Genomic DNA, 14,864 nt, shown 5'->3' on the forward strand with positions numbered 1-14,864 from the left:
AGGAATTAAAGCAGCAAAACCAAATCTCTTGCATCTTAATATCAGTATCAAACATCTCTGTCGATGATGAAGTGGAGGTAGGCGCGTCACCTTCTTGATTTCCCTTATTTCTGTTGCTCCTCTCACTGTGATAGGTCTATCACTACCTCGTCTACTCCTATTCTTCCTCAATCTCACTTGGCCACGGGGTCAAAGTCTGCAGTTTGGGGAATCCCTTGGTTACTGAAGGCATGAGTAGTGTGGAAGATCAAGATGGTAATTGTATGGTACATCAAGGAGAAGGTTCCACTCCTCCAAACCCACCAAGTGCTTCTTCTGTTGCTCCACTAAACTACAAGCCTCAAAAACTCATCAGTGATGCCAACTGGCTGATTGCAATCCTGGTTTTCCTGGGAAAGCACATCTGTTAAGATTTGAGAAGGTTGTGGCGGGAACTCTTGCCGTCAGCAAAATCTTTGGGTTTGTTACACCACAGAACGAAGAGTATTAGACTGAGGTTTTGAGGAGTCTGGAGGTCAGGGATGGATTGGGGCCCAATACAGGAGGGGGACTGAAGGATCAGTATGGCAAGGCATTGAAGTTTCTAAAATGGCCGGAGCCAAAGAAGAAAGCTACTTGGGGAAGTAGCCTTTGAGGCTGTAGTTGGCCTCTCTTTTTCTTAGATTTCTCTCTCAGGGTAGTTTATTGGCACAGTTATTCTAGAAGGATGTTTGTGGTGTTATGGGCTGCTGTTGTACCTCCTTTGGTACTTTCAGGTGTTGGGGGTCCTTTTACCTTGGTGGTTTTTCATCTTTATTAGTCTTTCACTCTTTCATGTTCTTTCTCTTCTTCCTGGGTTTTTAGTCCACGTATGATATATCCATGCTCCCTTTCTCTTTTAATAAAAACTAATTTGTTGTTAACCCAAGAAAAAATATATAAAAGCAAACAGAAATATCTTGAGATGCAATTGAATTTGCTAATTATTTAATTAGGAAGTTGTGAATGGGAAAACTATGAATAGGAAAAGTTACCTGACTGTGTATTGACAAGCTTTTGCAGTCCAATAGCAGAGGAATCAATGCTTTCATCTCCATCATATCTTTCCATTACCAGTTTTCCAGAAAAAACATCCGGTCTCAATGGAACCACAACAGCAGCCATGTTATCCATGCTGCCTTTCTCAAAAGCAATGTTCACTATGCAATCAGCTAATGAGTGCATGCATGAAGAAAAGGATTTTTCATTGCTCTCTACATGCACATCCCATAACAGATCACAAATATCCTGTGTGGTCAGCTTGTCGAATATGCCATCAGATGCAACGACCAAGTAGCTATCATTGATAGTCAGAGGTTGCCAATCTTTGACCTCAGGTTCAGGTATAACACCATAACTGACAATAATCAAAAGAAAATAGAATGAGAAGAAAATTCTATTTTCAATTCTTGAGTTGCTACTATGAACACAGGTAGCAAAAGCTTGGTATATATGAAACTGAGAGAGTCATGTAAGCATACGAGTAAGAGTGCAACTCAGGTATGGCTAACCCAAACCCAAACCCAAATCCAACTTTTGGTTGCTCTAGGTTTGTCCAGCTTGTTGGTCGGGATTAGGGTTGGGTTGACCCAACCCAAGGTTAGGTTTGGCGGGCATAGGGTTGGCACCATAGTTGTCAAGGTGTCACCTAGGTGTCCAGGTGCCTTGGTTGCCTAGGCGCCGTGTTGGTGTCACCTTGCTTCCAGGACCCCTACAATGCCTTGGGTCGCCTAGACGCAGTGACAACTATGATTTGGCCCAATGCACTAGTGTGCTCATGCCTATTCAACTTCACTTGGCACTCTCCTTTTGCATACTCCCTCCGTCCCACAAAGAAAGTCCTTCCTTTTTTGGTTGTCACAAATAGTTTGTCAATAACATATATTAAGCAATAAGCTTTTAGTAAATTTACCACATCAACCCTTGCATTCATTATCGAATTTGAAAAGCATTTTGCACCAAATAATGGAAGGAGAATTTTGGAAAACAAGGGGCCTTTAATACGTTAACACTTTTTCTTAAACTTCGGTTTTTATTCAAAGGGAATAGTCATTGCAGGACAGAGGGGGTATAAGTGATTAAATGGAAAATAAAGCAACAAAGAAACTTCACTTTCTCTAATCTACAGAGGTCTTGCATTCAATTACCATGAACCAGTCACACACTATTTTACAGGCTATGTAGATTGGCAAGCCAAAAGAATTGGATTCGGTTGAGATGGACTTCCCTCAACCAAAGCTAGGTTGGATGGGGTTAGAGTGTACTTCAGCCCAGTAAAATTGCACCATAAACAGCAGAAAACCCACCAAAAGAAAAGAAAAAAATCGAGCATGATTGCTGATCAGTAATTCTGTACAAATTATAAATAGAACCAATATGAATGTGAAGATAAAGAAAGAGAAGAGGGAGCCATGTCATGTTAAACTGTATCTTTTAGTTGAGTATTCTACCTTTTAAAGGAAACATCACCAATGGCTCGAGACACTGCTAGCTCACCATTGACTCGAGACACACCTGCCCACTCAACAACATAACCGCCAGCAGCTTCCACTCGGGATCTTTCATCATCTCTATCAGGATGATGATCACTTGTCAATTCCTTAACAAAAAAATGGGTCAAACTATCGGAGGTGGCCAACTTCAAGCTCCCATCACCTTCTATAGGTGATATGACACCACGGCGTCTTCTCCGCTTATACAACTTTAATAACCTGCCTACACTTTACAAGTGCCACATATCCAACCAAACATTACTCTCATTGCACATAAAAGCAGGAAATAAAAGATCACTGGAGTTCTTAGAACTGTGTCATAACCATTAAATAATAATTTTCTATGTTAAATGAGATAAACTAATTCATAATCTCCCTCAAAAACTACCAGTGTTCCCCCTTATTTTCCTTCACTCCAAAGTCTCCTCTTTTATTTTTTTCCAATAAACTACAACTCTTTCAATCAAGCAAATCAAGAGAGACAACAACAGCAAAAGAGAGACCCCACAACAGAGAAACAAAGCAGAACCAATATATATATAAAGAGAGAGAGCAAAGTAATGTGGTTCTAATATACAAGTTCAGTACCAACAGAACAGGATTGCAAAATAGAGAGAAATCACAGAAATTAGGAGAAAATTCACCAAGCAAAATCCAGACGTCAGAAAGCTGGATAACCTTGGTCGAACAGTCCTCTTAAGGACTAGAATAAGTGCTGAAAATATCAGCAAGATCCAAGGGTTGGATCTTCTGAATCTGACAATTCATTGTTGGAGTAGGAAACTTTAAGTTTGACTAGTCAACTGATCTTTTCAACGATCAGGTTTCAGTTCACATCAACACTAAAAAATACATAATCACCACTGAAATCAAGCTCAGCAGAACTCTAAAACATAGTTTCTTGAATGCCCACTCAAAATAGCAAGTAAAGACTCCAACTTCGATTAGGAGTATAATATTCAACCAACAAAATCAAAACTAGATAACAGGAAGGTGTTTAGGGTAGTGACCGAATAAGATTAGTGAAACAAGAATGCAAATCAGACCTGTTGATGACCTATTATTAGAAATCCAGAGAACTGGAACCAAACCATGTAAGAACCGAAAGCCGGAACCGAAACCGAACAGGTTAGATCTGAGTACAGCTTTAAAGAACCGATTCGGTTCTCGGTTCAGTTTCGGTTCACACCAACACTCTCTTGGACCAAACCGATTTACACCTCTACCAACCAACCCCGGAATTTTTTTTACCAGAAGTCGGTCGACTCCCGAAATCAAGGATTTAAGTCTCGGTCCGTATCGTATCGTCTCGGCCGATACGTCTCGGTATCGGTCGTGGTCGATACGATACAGGCCGAGACGTATCTTTTTTTTTTAAAATGTAAATGTCTCGACTGTATCGAGACGTATCGACCGAGACGTACCGATACGATACGATACGATCGATACGTATCGATACAGCCGAGAGTTTTTAAAAAAAATTATTTTATTATATTTAAAAAACGATATGTATCGAGACGTATCGAGTCGTCTCGATATGTATCGATATGTATCGACCGATACATACCGATACATATCGAGACGACTCGATACGTCTCGGTATGTATCGTTAACTTAAAAAATACATGGCCATTTCATCATTTTCACCCAAAACTCGATTTCTAGCAGTCCAGGCGGAAAAAAGGTCTTCCCAGCTTTGAGAAACCCTTCCAAAAACACATTTAAACTTGCTTTTTGGGTAAGATTTCTTGAGGGCTTTCAATTCTTTGCCAAAAACGAACTTAGAGGAGCTGAAATCACATCATTTGGTGGATCTAACAGCCTACATTCGAATTCAAAAGCTGTTCTTGAAGGGTTAGGTAAGTTTTTTGAAAAAAACTTGAATATTTTGCTTTAATCTTTGATTATTGGTATGTTTTTTTGTATGAATCAAAGAGAATATGTTAAACAAATATAGAAATTGCATTCTTTGTATGCATTTACAAAGATTTGGTTTCAAATCCATGTTTCTTTGACCATTTTTACCCAAAACCGAAAATTCCTTCTTTAAAATGAAATTTTTTTTTTTTCTTCTTAACTTTAAAACAAATGGTAATGTTTATAAGATATGGAGTACATTATGTATAGATGTATGACATCCCAAGAAGATTATACATTTACCCTAAAATCTGTATTTATTATTTTTTTTTTGGGTATTTTCTGAATTTATAAAATACTTAAAAAAATGTAAAAAATCTGATTTTTCCATCTATACTCTTTCATTATAGTTTGATAAAATGTATAATTGGCTGAAATAGAATCAAAGACTTAGATTCATATATGTAGTACATTATGTCATTTTTTTTAATTATTTAAAAAATTAAATAATGTGTAACTAGTTGTAGAAAATATAAAAATGTTTAAATATTGTTTATGGCAACTTTGCTAGGTAGTAAATAAAAGAAGATGATGCAATGCATGACATGCATCATAATGTGTGTCTATACTTGTATAGTTGTATAAATAATAAATTATTGATGTGTGGATTTGAATATTGTTTAATATATATCTTATATAGTTATCTACTTTTGTTTGGTATTTAGGACGATGCCGCGACAACAAGACATTGGGTGGTCTTATTGTACCAAAATAAACAATAATAGATTGCATACACAGTGCAACTTCTGTGACACCCAACATCTTGGAGGTGGGGTAACTCGGCAAAAAGAGCACATGGCAGGAGGATATGGAAATGTTTCCAAGTGTACACAGTGCCCTGTAGAGTTAAGCAGGGCAATGCAAAAACACCTTAGAGATTCCAAAAAAAAATCCAAGCAAGCACATGATGATGTTGATGCATTGGTGAAAAATTTGATGGAAGATTTTGAAGATTATGAAGGATCGGATATGGAAGCAGAGAGGACCCAGAGTTGGCATTAGCGATGAAACAATCAAGACATGAAGCAAAAGAGCAACAATGGAGAGCTGAGCAATTGATTAGAAGTCAATCAACTCGACCCAGCCAGGGCCCTGTAGATATTGGTGTTGGCTCCTCTTGTCGTCCATCTCTAAGTAAGGGTAAGCAGCCTGTTGGCCTTAGTAGAGCAACCAGTGTGAAGGGGATGTTTGACCGGTTTACAAAGAGTGGTAAGGGTAAGAGAAAGAAGAGCTCAGATATCAGAGACATGGATCCTAATGTCTATAGAGCAAGGGATGCTAGCCAACAGAGGATTGAAGAAAGCTTTCAACCCAAAACACTTAGTAAAAGGATAGGCAGAGCAATCTCCAGATGGTTCCACAGTTCTATGATTCCACCACATAAGGCCAAAGATCCCCACTTCAAGGCCATGGTAAAGGAGATTCAGCGGTGTGGGAAAAATGTTAAGCCACCCACACCTCATGAGATTGCTGGGCCTTACTTGGATGATATTGTCCAAGAGGTGCATGAGTATGTAGAGAGGTTCAAGGAGAAGTGGCCACTATATGGAGTGACCATCATGTGTGATGGATGGAGTGGACCAACAAGATTATCCATCATCAATTTTCTTATCTACTGTGATGGAAGGACGATCTTCCACAAGTCGGTCAATGCATCTAGTGAAATCAAAGATGCCAACTACTTGTACAAGTTAATGGATAAAGTTGTGGAGGACATAGGAGAAGAAAATGTTGTCCAAGTAGTAACTGACAATGCAGCAAATTTCAAGAAAGCTGGTCAGTTGCTTATGTTAAAGAGGCAACATTTATTTTGGACACCATGTGCAGCTCATTGCATAGATTTGATGTTTAAGGACATAGGAGAATTGCCCAAGGTCCAAAAGTTGGTTGGTAATGCAAGGAAAATCACCAATTTTATTTACAACCATAGTTGGGTTTTGGCATTGATGAGGAGTTATACACAAGGGGATTTAGTGAGGCCTCGAACAACAAGATTTGCAACAAATTACATTACAATTGATAGCCTCATTTCCCAAAAGCATGGGCTGCTCTGGATGTTCACCTCTCTTGAGTGGTTGACTAGCAATTATGCAAGGTCTGAAATTGGGAGATTTGTTCAAGATCTTGTTACCTCCTCAAATTTTTGGGCTGCTGATGGGCCGACTTTATAATGTTATGATGCCACTCTTTTATGCCTTCGAGAGGTTGATGGGGATAAAGAGCGAGACCATGGGTAAGATGGTAGATGCCATGGGATGTGTGAAGAGAAAAATACATGAGAATAATCCAACATCAAACAAGAAGTATTTGAAGATTATATCCGATCGATGGGAAAATATGTTGGTTCAAGATGTTCATTGGGCAGGTAATCTTATAAGTATATGACTTTGGTTTCATTTTAAACACTTAGTAGTTAGTAAGTTACTATTTATTTATTTATTATTAGAATTTCTAGGTTTCTAACCATCCATTACAAACCATGTGCAGAGATATTATTTGAATCCGGATATCAATACTCGATGATATAGGGTGTAGACCGGATCTATTGCGTGCCCTAAGGAATGTTGTGAGCGAGAATGGAGCCGGATGTAGCGAAGGCCACACTTGCCATGGATGAGGTTAGAACTAAATTAGTTGTATAAATGATTGAAACCAAGAATAGAGTGATTGGTGGAAGTGGAACTAATATATATATTTTTTAATACCTCTCTAGGCTAAGTATTTTCGGAGGCCACTCGTGGTTTTTCTTTGATAGAATGGCTATCCATGCTAGGAGCACACAACGCCTGGTAAGTTAGGTTTACCTAATTTATTATATCATTTAAAATTTGTTTTAAGGTTTTGTCTTTTAATATTTCATTTATTATTGTGCAGCTGATTGGTGGCTCAATTATGGGGGTACTAGTGCTCCACACTTAACCCGAATTGCAATTCGAGTATTATCCCTGATGGCATCCTCTAGTGGCTGCGAACGTAACTGGAGTACATTCGGGTTGATACACACCAAACCCCGGAATCGTCTCAATTATTCAAAGTTGGAGAAGCTAGTGTATGTCCATTACAACATGAAGCTGAAGCTTAAATATTTAGAGTTGGAAAGAGAAGGAGATGATGTAGATGTCAACCCAATCGACATCAACCACCTACTTGACGATGAAGATCCAGTTAGAGCATAGATAGAAGATACCGATAAGGTATCGGTGATGGATCAATTAAGTGAGGATCGCCAGACAACCAAACGTGATCCAGTGATAGAGAGCATCATTCAACAGATGGATGAGGATGCAACACAACCACCATCACAAGATCCTTGTCCTAATGTTGAAGAAAATGAAAGTAGCTCTGAAGAAGGTTTAGTCAGGAGGACGAGGTCAAGTCATCCGTATGGAGGAACTTAACAACATGTTGATGATGAGGATGAAGACGACGATGGTGATGGTGATGGTGATGGTGGTGGTGGTTCTGTTGCTGTTGTTGCTGCTGCTGCTGGTGCTGCTGCTGATGATGATGATGATGATGATGACGATGATGATGATGGTAGTGGTGGTGGTGGCCATGGTGCTGGAGGTAGTGGTGGTGCTGGAGGTAGTGGTGGTGGCCATGAGGCTTCACAACATCGTCTTGGGGTTCGATTCACATGTGAGGCGGGATACACACATACTACCCAAGATATGGATCATGGTGCTGAGCTCTGGCCATAAGACTTACTCGCGAAGCCGTATAAGGGCAAGTCCGCAGCGCTCCCACAATCCATATGATAGTGATGTGCTTATGAGTAGCATGGAGTCACTTAGCATTAGTTACGATTATCTTTGGTGCTTCATGGGCCATGGGCATTATGCATCGAGTTCTTCTTAGGCTATGGACATGGGGCTTCTGTAGGGTATGGAAGTTATGGATACGGAGAGAATCAAGCACAAGCACAACCTAGTGCTGTCGTGACATTAGCCACTCCAGAGCAGTACACACGATTCTACTATGAGTGGGAGAGTCACTACCATCAGTATTTTGACTGGGCTCAGTATTGTGCTTATGTTCGGACAGTACACAACATCATCCTAGTCGCTCCTATTGTTAAAGACCCTTACAGACATGACTTTGATCCACCCCGACATTCTTCATGGCAATAGAGTGACTCTATATGTAAAGAATTTCATCATTTAATCTTTTATAACAATTTCAAAGTGCTGCACTTGTCTGGTTATTGATTATTCACAATTCTTAGTATATATGCATGATATATGACACAAATTGCTTGTTTATATTATTTTTTGTGTCCAAAAGTGTATTTTCATGTGTATTTTGATCATTTTCATGCGTTTCTGCACCGATCGATACGTATCTTCGATACGATACGATACGATACGTCTCTTAAAATCGCCTGACCGATACGATACCCGATACCGAGACTTAAATCCTTGCCCGAAATAATTCAGAAACCGACTCCTTGAACCTTGCTCTGTATTCGATCCTGTTGTGTTGGTACTGATCTTAGATATCAGACACATTAATTTATTTACATTTAAAAAAAAAAAAAATGTCAATCATAGAGGTGTTTGGAAAACTTGGATCTATGAAATTACACAATTAAATTTAATATTGTGGGAGAACATGGATTAGCACATGTATTGAATTAACAAGCACTGAATCTTTAGGAAAAAATATAAACCTCTAGCTTCTTGAAGAGACTGAATTTCTTTGGAGCATAAGAAAGCCTTTGAATCTCCAACATTGGCAGCCAAAACTTGTCCATCTACTACAAGAACAATGGCTGCTGTAGATCCCGACTTGAGATTATTTCTGACAGCTTCCTACATGCATTTATTGCACCAAAATTGAAGTAAATGAAATAGCAATGGTGAAGGAAACTATAAATGAAAATAACCCTTGCCTTGGAAAATGTTGAATCAATGTCATGGATAGCCCTCAACAATGACTCCTTCAAGATTTCCATGTGAAATGATCTATCAAAAATCTCAGGCAGCACCCACTTAGACCTGTGAAAACGCACTGAACTACATTACACAGATTAATATATTGAATCTCACAATTATGTCATCCACAATAAATGGTGAAATCATAAAAAGGAAAATGTCAACTTTGTCCAATCCAAGCATTAGTCATGAAGGATCACGATTAGTACAGGTCAAGATGGATCACATTTGGGTCCAATGGACCAAAAAATCAGTTGAAAATGATGTCAAAATTTAGGCAGAGGCTAGGATAACTTGTATATCTTATTACTGCTTTTTGTTTTATACAATTTCTCCTTTCAGAGAATGAAGTATTTTAGCAATTTAGGTACTATACTTTTGCTTGGTAACGTATCTGGTTTTAGCTTTTATTACTATATTGTTTATTATATTGGATACTAGGATCTTATTTTTTGGTTCTTGGTTCTTGTTTGACTTTGTAATGCTAGTTGGGTATAAGCAGAGCAGGATCTTCAAGCTCCATTTATACTTTAGAGTTTAGTCCTCCTTTGTAACCTCTATTTTAGACACTTTTTTAGTGAAGAACATTATTACTTGGAAATGGTTTTTAATTCCAGTGCGAACTGTGCAGACATGTAATGCCTTATTGGAGCTATATATGCATTTTGATGTATAAACAAGTATTTTTATTCCATCTCGTTTTCCATTTCGTTTTCCATCTTTATTGGCAAAACAGTACCTGATCTTCCAGCACATCAATCTCCAGGCTGAACAATCTAGCATCTGTTCAATTTTCCACAAGCACTGTCATAGATTTCTTTACTGGTCCCAGTAAGTAATCTGATTTCTTCCTCTTCTGTTGCTTTTATTATTTTCAGAATTTCTAATAGTAGGTTCTGTTAACCCCCAATCCGATGGACTCATTTCCCAGCCTCAAAACCCTAATTATACCATGCCATCCTAGTCAAGAAGCCCATAACTCTAACCCACACAACCAATCACTCTACTATCTTTTTTGAGGGGCAGGGGGTGATGTACTAACCAACCACTATATTCACCAATACCATTAATCAGCCAGACCTCTTCAACATAAAAAAATCCAACCACTTCTCAAAACAACAGCTAACCATATCAAACCCTAACCCATGCGATTCAAGCCCTAAAGCTTCCAAATCCTCAAACCAAACCCTTTCAGTTCTTAATCTAAAAGTGCACAAAACATTGTTCAGATGTGGACAAATGCATCAATATCAAACAAAACAACAAGTTTCGAGTACAATGAGGAACAAAGCATGATACATATCCGTGCAGTTCATTCTGTACAAGAAGAAAAAAAGTTTTAGCACATACAAACATGCATACGTATATTGTACTTGGATGCATAGTTGTCAATGCGGAGCCTAAACGTCAGGGCAGGGGGGCTGGGCAGCCGACCGCCTTATTCTAACTTAACATTGTGGGTGCCTTGGGACTCTAGGCATTGCCTAGGGCTCTTAGATCCCCAGTTGGTTGATTTTTTTTTTTCCGTACGCTTTTTTCCCATTAAATAATATTGTTTCTAACATTTTAATTGGCTTGTGTACAAGTTTGTGTATTAGATGAGAAGCATGGGATCATTTAGTACCCAAATGAAATTAATTAATTAATTAAGAAAGAAATCGAACTTCACTAGTTCACTTATCTTGTTTTCCTCCTCTTGTTCTTACGTGTTTTTCCCCTCTAAATAATGTTATTCATAGTTGTCACGGTGTCTAGGTGACCCAAGGCATTGGAGAGGATCCAAAATCAAGGCGACCAAGGCGCCTGGACACCTAGGCGATGCCTTGACAACTATGATGTTGTTGCTGTAATATTTTAATGATTTTGCTAGATATAATTGCAAATTAGTGCATAGATTCAATCTGTATTGTTGTTGTTGTTGTTGTAATGCTGTAAGCATAATTATATTATTGCTATACTATATATATGCATACTAGAGCACCTCATCACCTAAGCACTTAGGTGGCCCTCCAACGCCTTGGTTTGCCTAGGCGCCTCGACAACTATGCTTGGATGAGATGAAACACATGAAAAGCATTTAAACAGTGTAAAAATACAAACAACGGCAGAAATTGTATGTTTGATGAATTAAAATCTAAAACCTTGCAAAAATAACAGTGTTCACATGTTTATAACATAACAGTATGACATCAGAGACATAAACTTTCAGAAAATAAGCAACTTTTCTACATTGAAGAGGTGTTATTCAATTTCAAATAAAGCATCAGCTCACTGCATTGAAAACAATAATTACAGAGTGAACTTGAATAGTCCTCCTTATAGGTTGATTGAGCAAAAATGAATCTTCAAACATGATGGACCTCAAGTTTTCTAGTGCCTAAAATCCAATTTTTTTTTTTCTGTGGAGTATTCACTAACTTTATTCAATACCTTCAGAAACCCAGCCCATCTCTCTATCAATTTTGGGAAACAGATCCCAGTTAAATCAATTCGACCAGTCACTGTCCAACCCATCTGGAAACTGCTCAGTCAAAGTACATGAATATAACTTGGAGAGAAAAGGCAAGGAGCCAGAGTTGGGTTTGATCAGCCAATTTGGTGACCAGTTGGTCAGATCCTGGGGCAAGTTAAATGCACAGAACCAGGCTTTGCAAACATTCCTCCATACCTACTCATAAACATAAAAAGAACACAAAGAGAACACACCTTCCAAGATCCAGATCCTGGTTAAGTACGTGAAAATCCACAGCCAGCTGCCCATCATGCAGCAACCTTCCCATGGACTTCTTTAATACAGCAGAATAAACGCCATCAAGAAGAAAATAGATGTGCAAGGTAAAATACTCGAGCAGAAGTTTTGAAGCCATCTCACTCGCTTCAAAACCATTATGACCATCAAAAACTGCCGCGATTCCAACTGTAACTTCCTTAAGACTTGTTCTACCTGCTCCATAGCAAACCTCAAAAGTTACAAGAATCCTTGTTCTAAAATTTAGGCAAATAAATCTAGTGGAATCCTCCATTCAACACAAAGCAGCAAAACCGGGGTGGGGGGGGAGGGGGAGGATCTGTATCTCAATAGCAATGGTTGAATTTTTTTTTTTCCTTGCTCTCTCATGAGTTTTGCTCGCTTTTAGCTTAGTTTTATGTTTTCCCTTTGGGAGGGTGGGGCATTAGATAAGAAAAGCTAATCTACTTAACACTTTACATGTTTGATCCAAGAGCAGAATTGTATAAATACATTCCATAGAACAGTTTGTGTCTGTGCATGTGGTGGCAGGGCACCTGGTCACTTTTTTATCTCATAAATAAATCTCTCCCACTATCAAGTTTAAAAAGCCAACCATACAACTGTTTTCTTTAGCAGGCATTACATAAACATTTTCTGGGGATGGGTCCTTCGTTGGGCTAGTAGCCCAAAATGAAGGTGGATCCAAACCAGGTCGGGTTTATGGCAGGACATAGACTAAACAGTTAAATTTACTTGATCAATTCTCTCACTCAGAGATTAGCAACCAAAAAGATATGGAAATTCATTTAATAAAAAATAATAATTACAATTGACATGCCATATTGCCATCCACAACCATCAAAAAGAAAAACAGAAATGCTAGACTTGTTATGCATTAGCAAGAGACGAAAAGGAAAAGAATACCGCACTCTAAGAAAGGACCAACAGCTCTTAATGATCCAAATGAATCCCAAATTTTGTGGCCAGGTAGATCCCAAAGTCCCCTGCATACTTATTTTAGTATTCTAGTTTCGGTCTAAATATATATCACCAAGTCACAAAACAAACCTTTGAAAATCCAAGGGACTATGAGAGGGAGCATTGCATATAGAGATGGTTAAAAAAATAAAAAGATGCATGTCACTACATATGAGGGTATTTGGGAGAAGCAGGTCCTTAGATTTGACAATTGGCTAAGCCAAAGACTTATCTATCTACCAGTGAAATATATAGGCGGTTCATGTGTGGTTTCATCCATGCTCTATGTTGGTATATTGATTGGGTCGCTTATCAAACTATAATGGGGGAGGGGAGAGAGAGAAACACAAGGTCCCCCCCCCCCTTCTCATTTTTATCTATTAAAAAGGGAGTGTTTGAATGACATCCTTATAGGTGTACTTAGAACTTGACACCATCTTTTAATTGCCCATTGTCGTATTCTTAAGTTTTTTTTAAGTCAAAGGTATAACATGATTTTCAAAAATAATTTATGCACATATTTCTCGAATACTTTATTTAAGCATTAATACTTGCAAACTCTTTTAAAATGATTTCTAATGCTGAAGTAGCAGGCCCAGCAGAATCTTGACCTCATGTCCAAGTTCAATATTTTTAATTTGCACAAGTTGTTGAGTATAGTAAAACGTTAAAGTTTAAACCATGGAAGAAGAACTCGACCGAAACCTGTCGAAACCACCGAGTTAACTCGGTTTTGCAGGTTTCCCAGACGAGTTAAATGGTGATTCTAAAAAATCTAGGGTTTCGACCGAAATTTGATGGTTTCGACTGGTTTCAACTAAGATGTTGGTAATTTCGCAAGTTTCAACACTTGTGCCCATCAAAACTTGGGGAAACCTGGCTCGAAACCAATACAGATACTTAAGTATGCCAGTTAGCAGGCCAAAAACCAGTTCGATGTTTTTGTATTTGTATTTCATTTATTTAAGATATTATTCATAAATAAACAAATACCCCCTTTTTGAATCCAATAAATATAGTTAGAAAATCAAATTCCAAAAGAAAAAAAAACCCCCCCAGTTCAAGAACAAAAACTGGATTTTCGACGGTAGGTGCAATTTTCAACTTTCTAATGCTAAGGTTTTTCTCAAATCTAAAAATTCCATAAATCTTAATATGGTAAACCATTGCTAAAAACCAAAAGTGCGGTAAAATATTCATTTGTTTTGATGTCCAAAAAAATATTTTCATTCAGAGCGATTTTGACAACATTCGCGCACACCAAATTAAGTTTGACCAGTACATGACTCCTTTAATATAAATCAAATTTAAGCAATCTTAGACTTGTTGGAAAGCCATCAAAACAAAGCTTTCGAACAAATCCAAGATTGCTTAAATCTCATTTATATTGAAGGAGTTATGTTCCGATTAAACCTTATTCAATACCATGTCCAAGAACAATATACAATATCAAACTTGGAACAAAATCACAGTAATATTTTTAGTGTTATCTATGTGAAGCTAATGCATAGATTGAGTTTAAAATGTCAAAAATAGGCAACACCATAAGAATCAGGGCAAAAAAACAACTTCTGGCCTCGAAATCAAGGTTCGAGTTAGCCTGGAGAAAGTCCCAGGTTTGACTGAGATATTGTTGAAACCGAGAGGAACTCGTTTTCTGGCTGGTCGAAACCCGAGTTTTAGAACCTTGGTTTAAACAATTGGAACCTAAACGAGTTCAGCAAATCGACTCAAACTGCCCAGAAACACCACAATACCGTTCCCATAGTATTCGACTATTCAAACATGCGCCTT

The 14,864-nt window shown here is 38.1% G+C and overlaps 1 protein-coding gene across 3 annotated transcripts in view; it reads right to left on the reverse strand.

Annotated features, from left to right (window-relative positions):
- Positions 1-14,864, reverse strand: part of LOC122646565 (probable protein phosphatase 2C 51) — a 137,026-nt gene that overhangs the window by 121,797 nt on the left and 365 nt on the right. Inside the window, exons 2-4 of one of the 3 annotated variants that reach the window (XM_043840158.1) lie at positions 12,234-12,305; positions 12,068-12,147; positions 9,319-9,424 (exon numbers count right to left, since the gene is read on the reverse strand). The exons of 1 other annotated variant lie outside the window; for it this stretch is intronic. In XM_043840158.1, the coding sequence (XP_043696093.1) occupies positions 9,319-9,424; positions 12,068-12,147; positions 12,234-12,257 (210 nt within the window). In that variant the 5' untranslated portion in view covers positions 12,258-12,305. Of the gene's footprint in view, positions 1-9,318; positions 9,425-12,067; positions 12,306-14,864 lie in introns of all 3 variants that reach the window. One more of the 3 variants, XM_043840143.1, reaches the window with a different exon arrangement.

The sequence above is a fragment of the Telopea speciosissima genome, chromosome 1 (assembly GCF_018873765.1).
Source record: "Telopea speciosissima isolate NSW1024214 ecotype Mountain lineage chromosome 1, Tspe_v1, whole genome shotgun sequence".
Classification (NCBI taxonomy): Eukaryota; Viridiplantae; Streptophyta; class Magnoliopsida; order Proteales; family Proteaceae; genus Telopea; species Telopea speciosissima.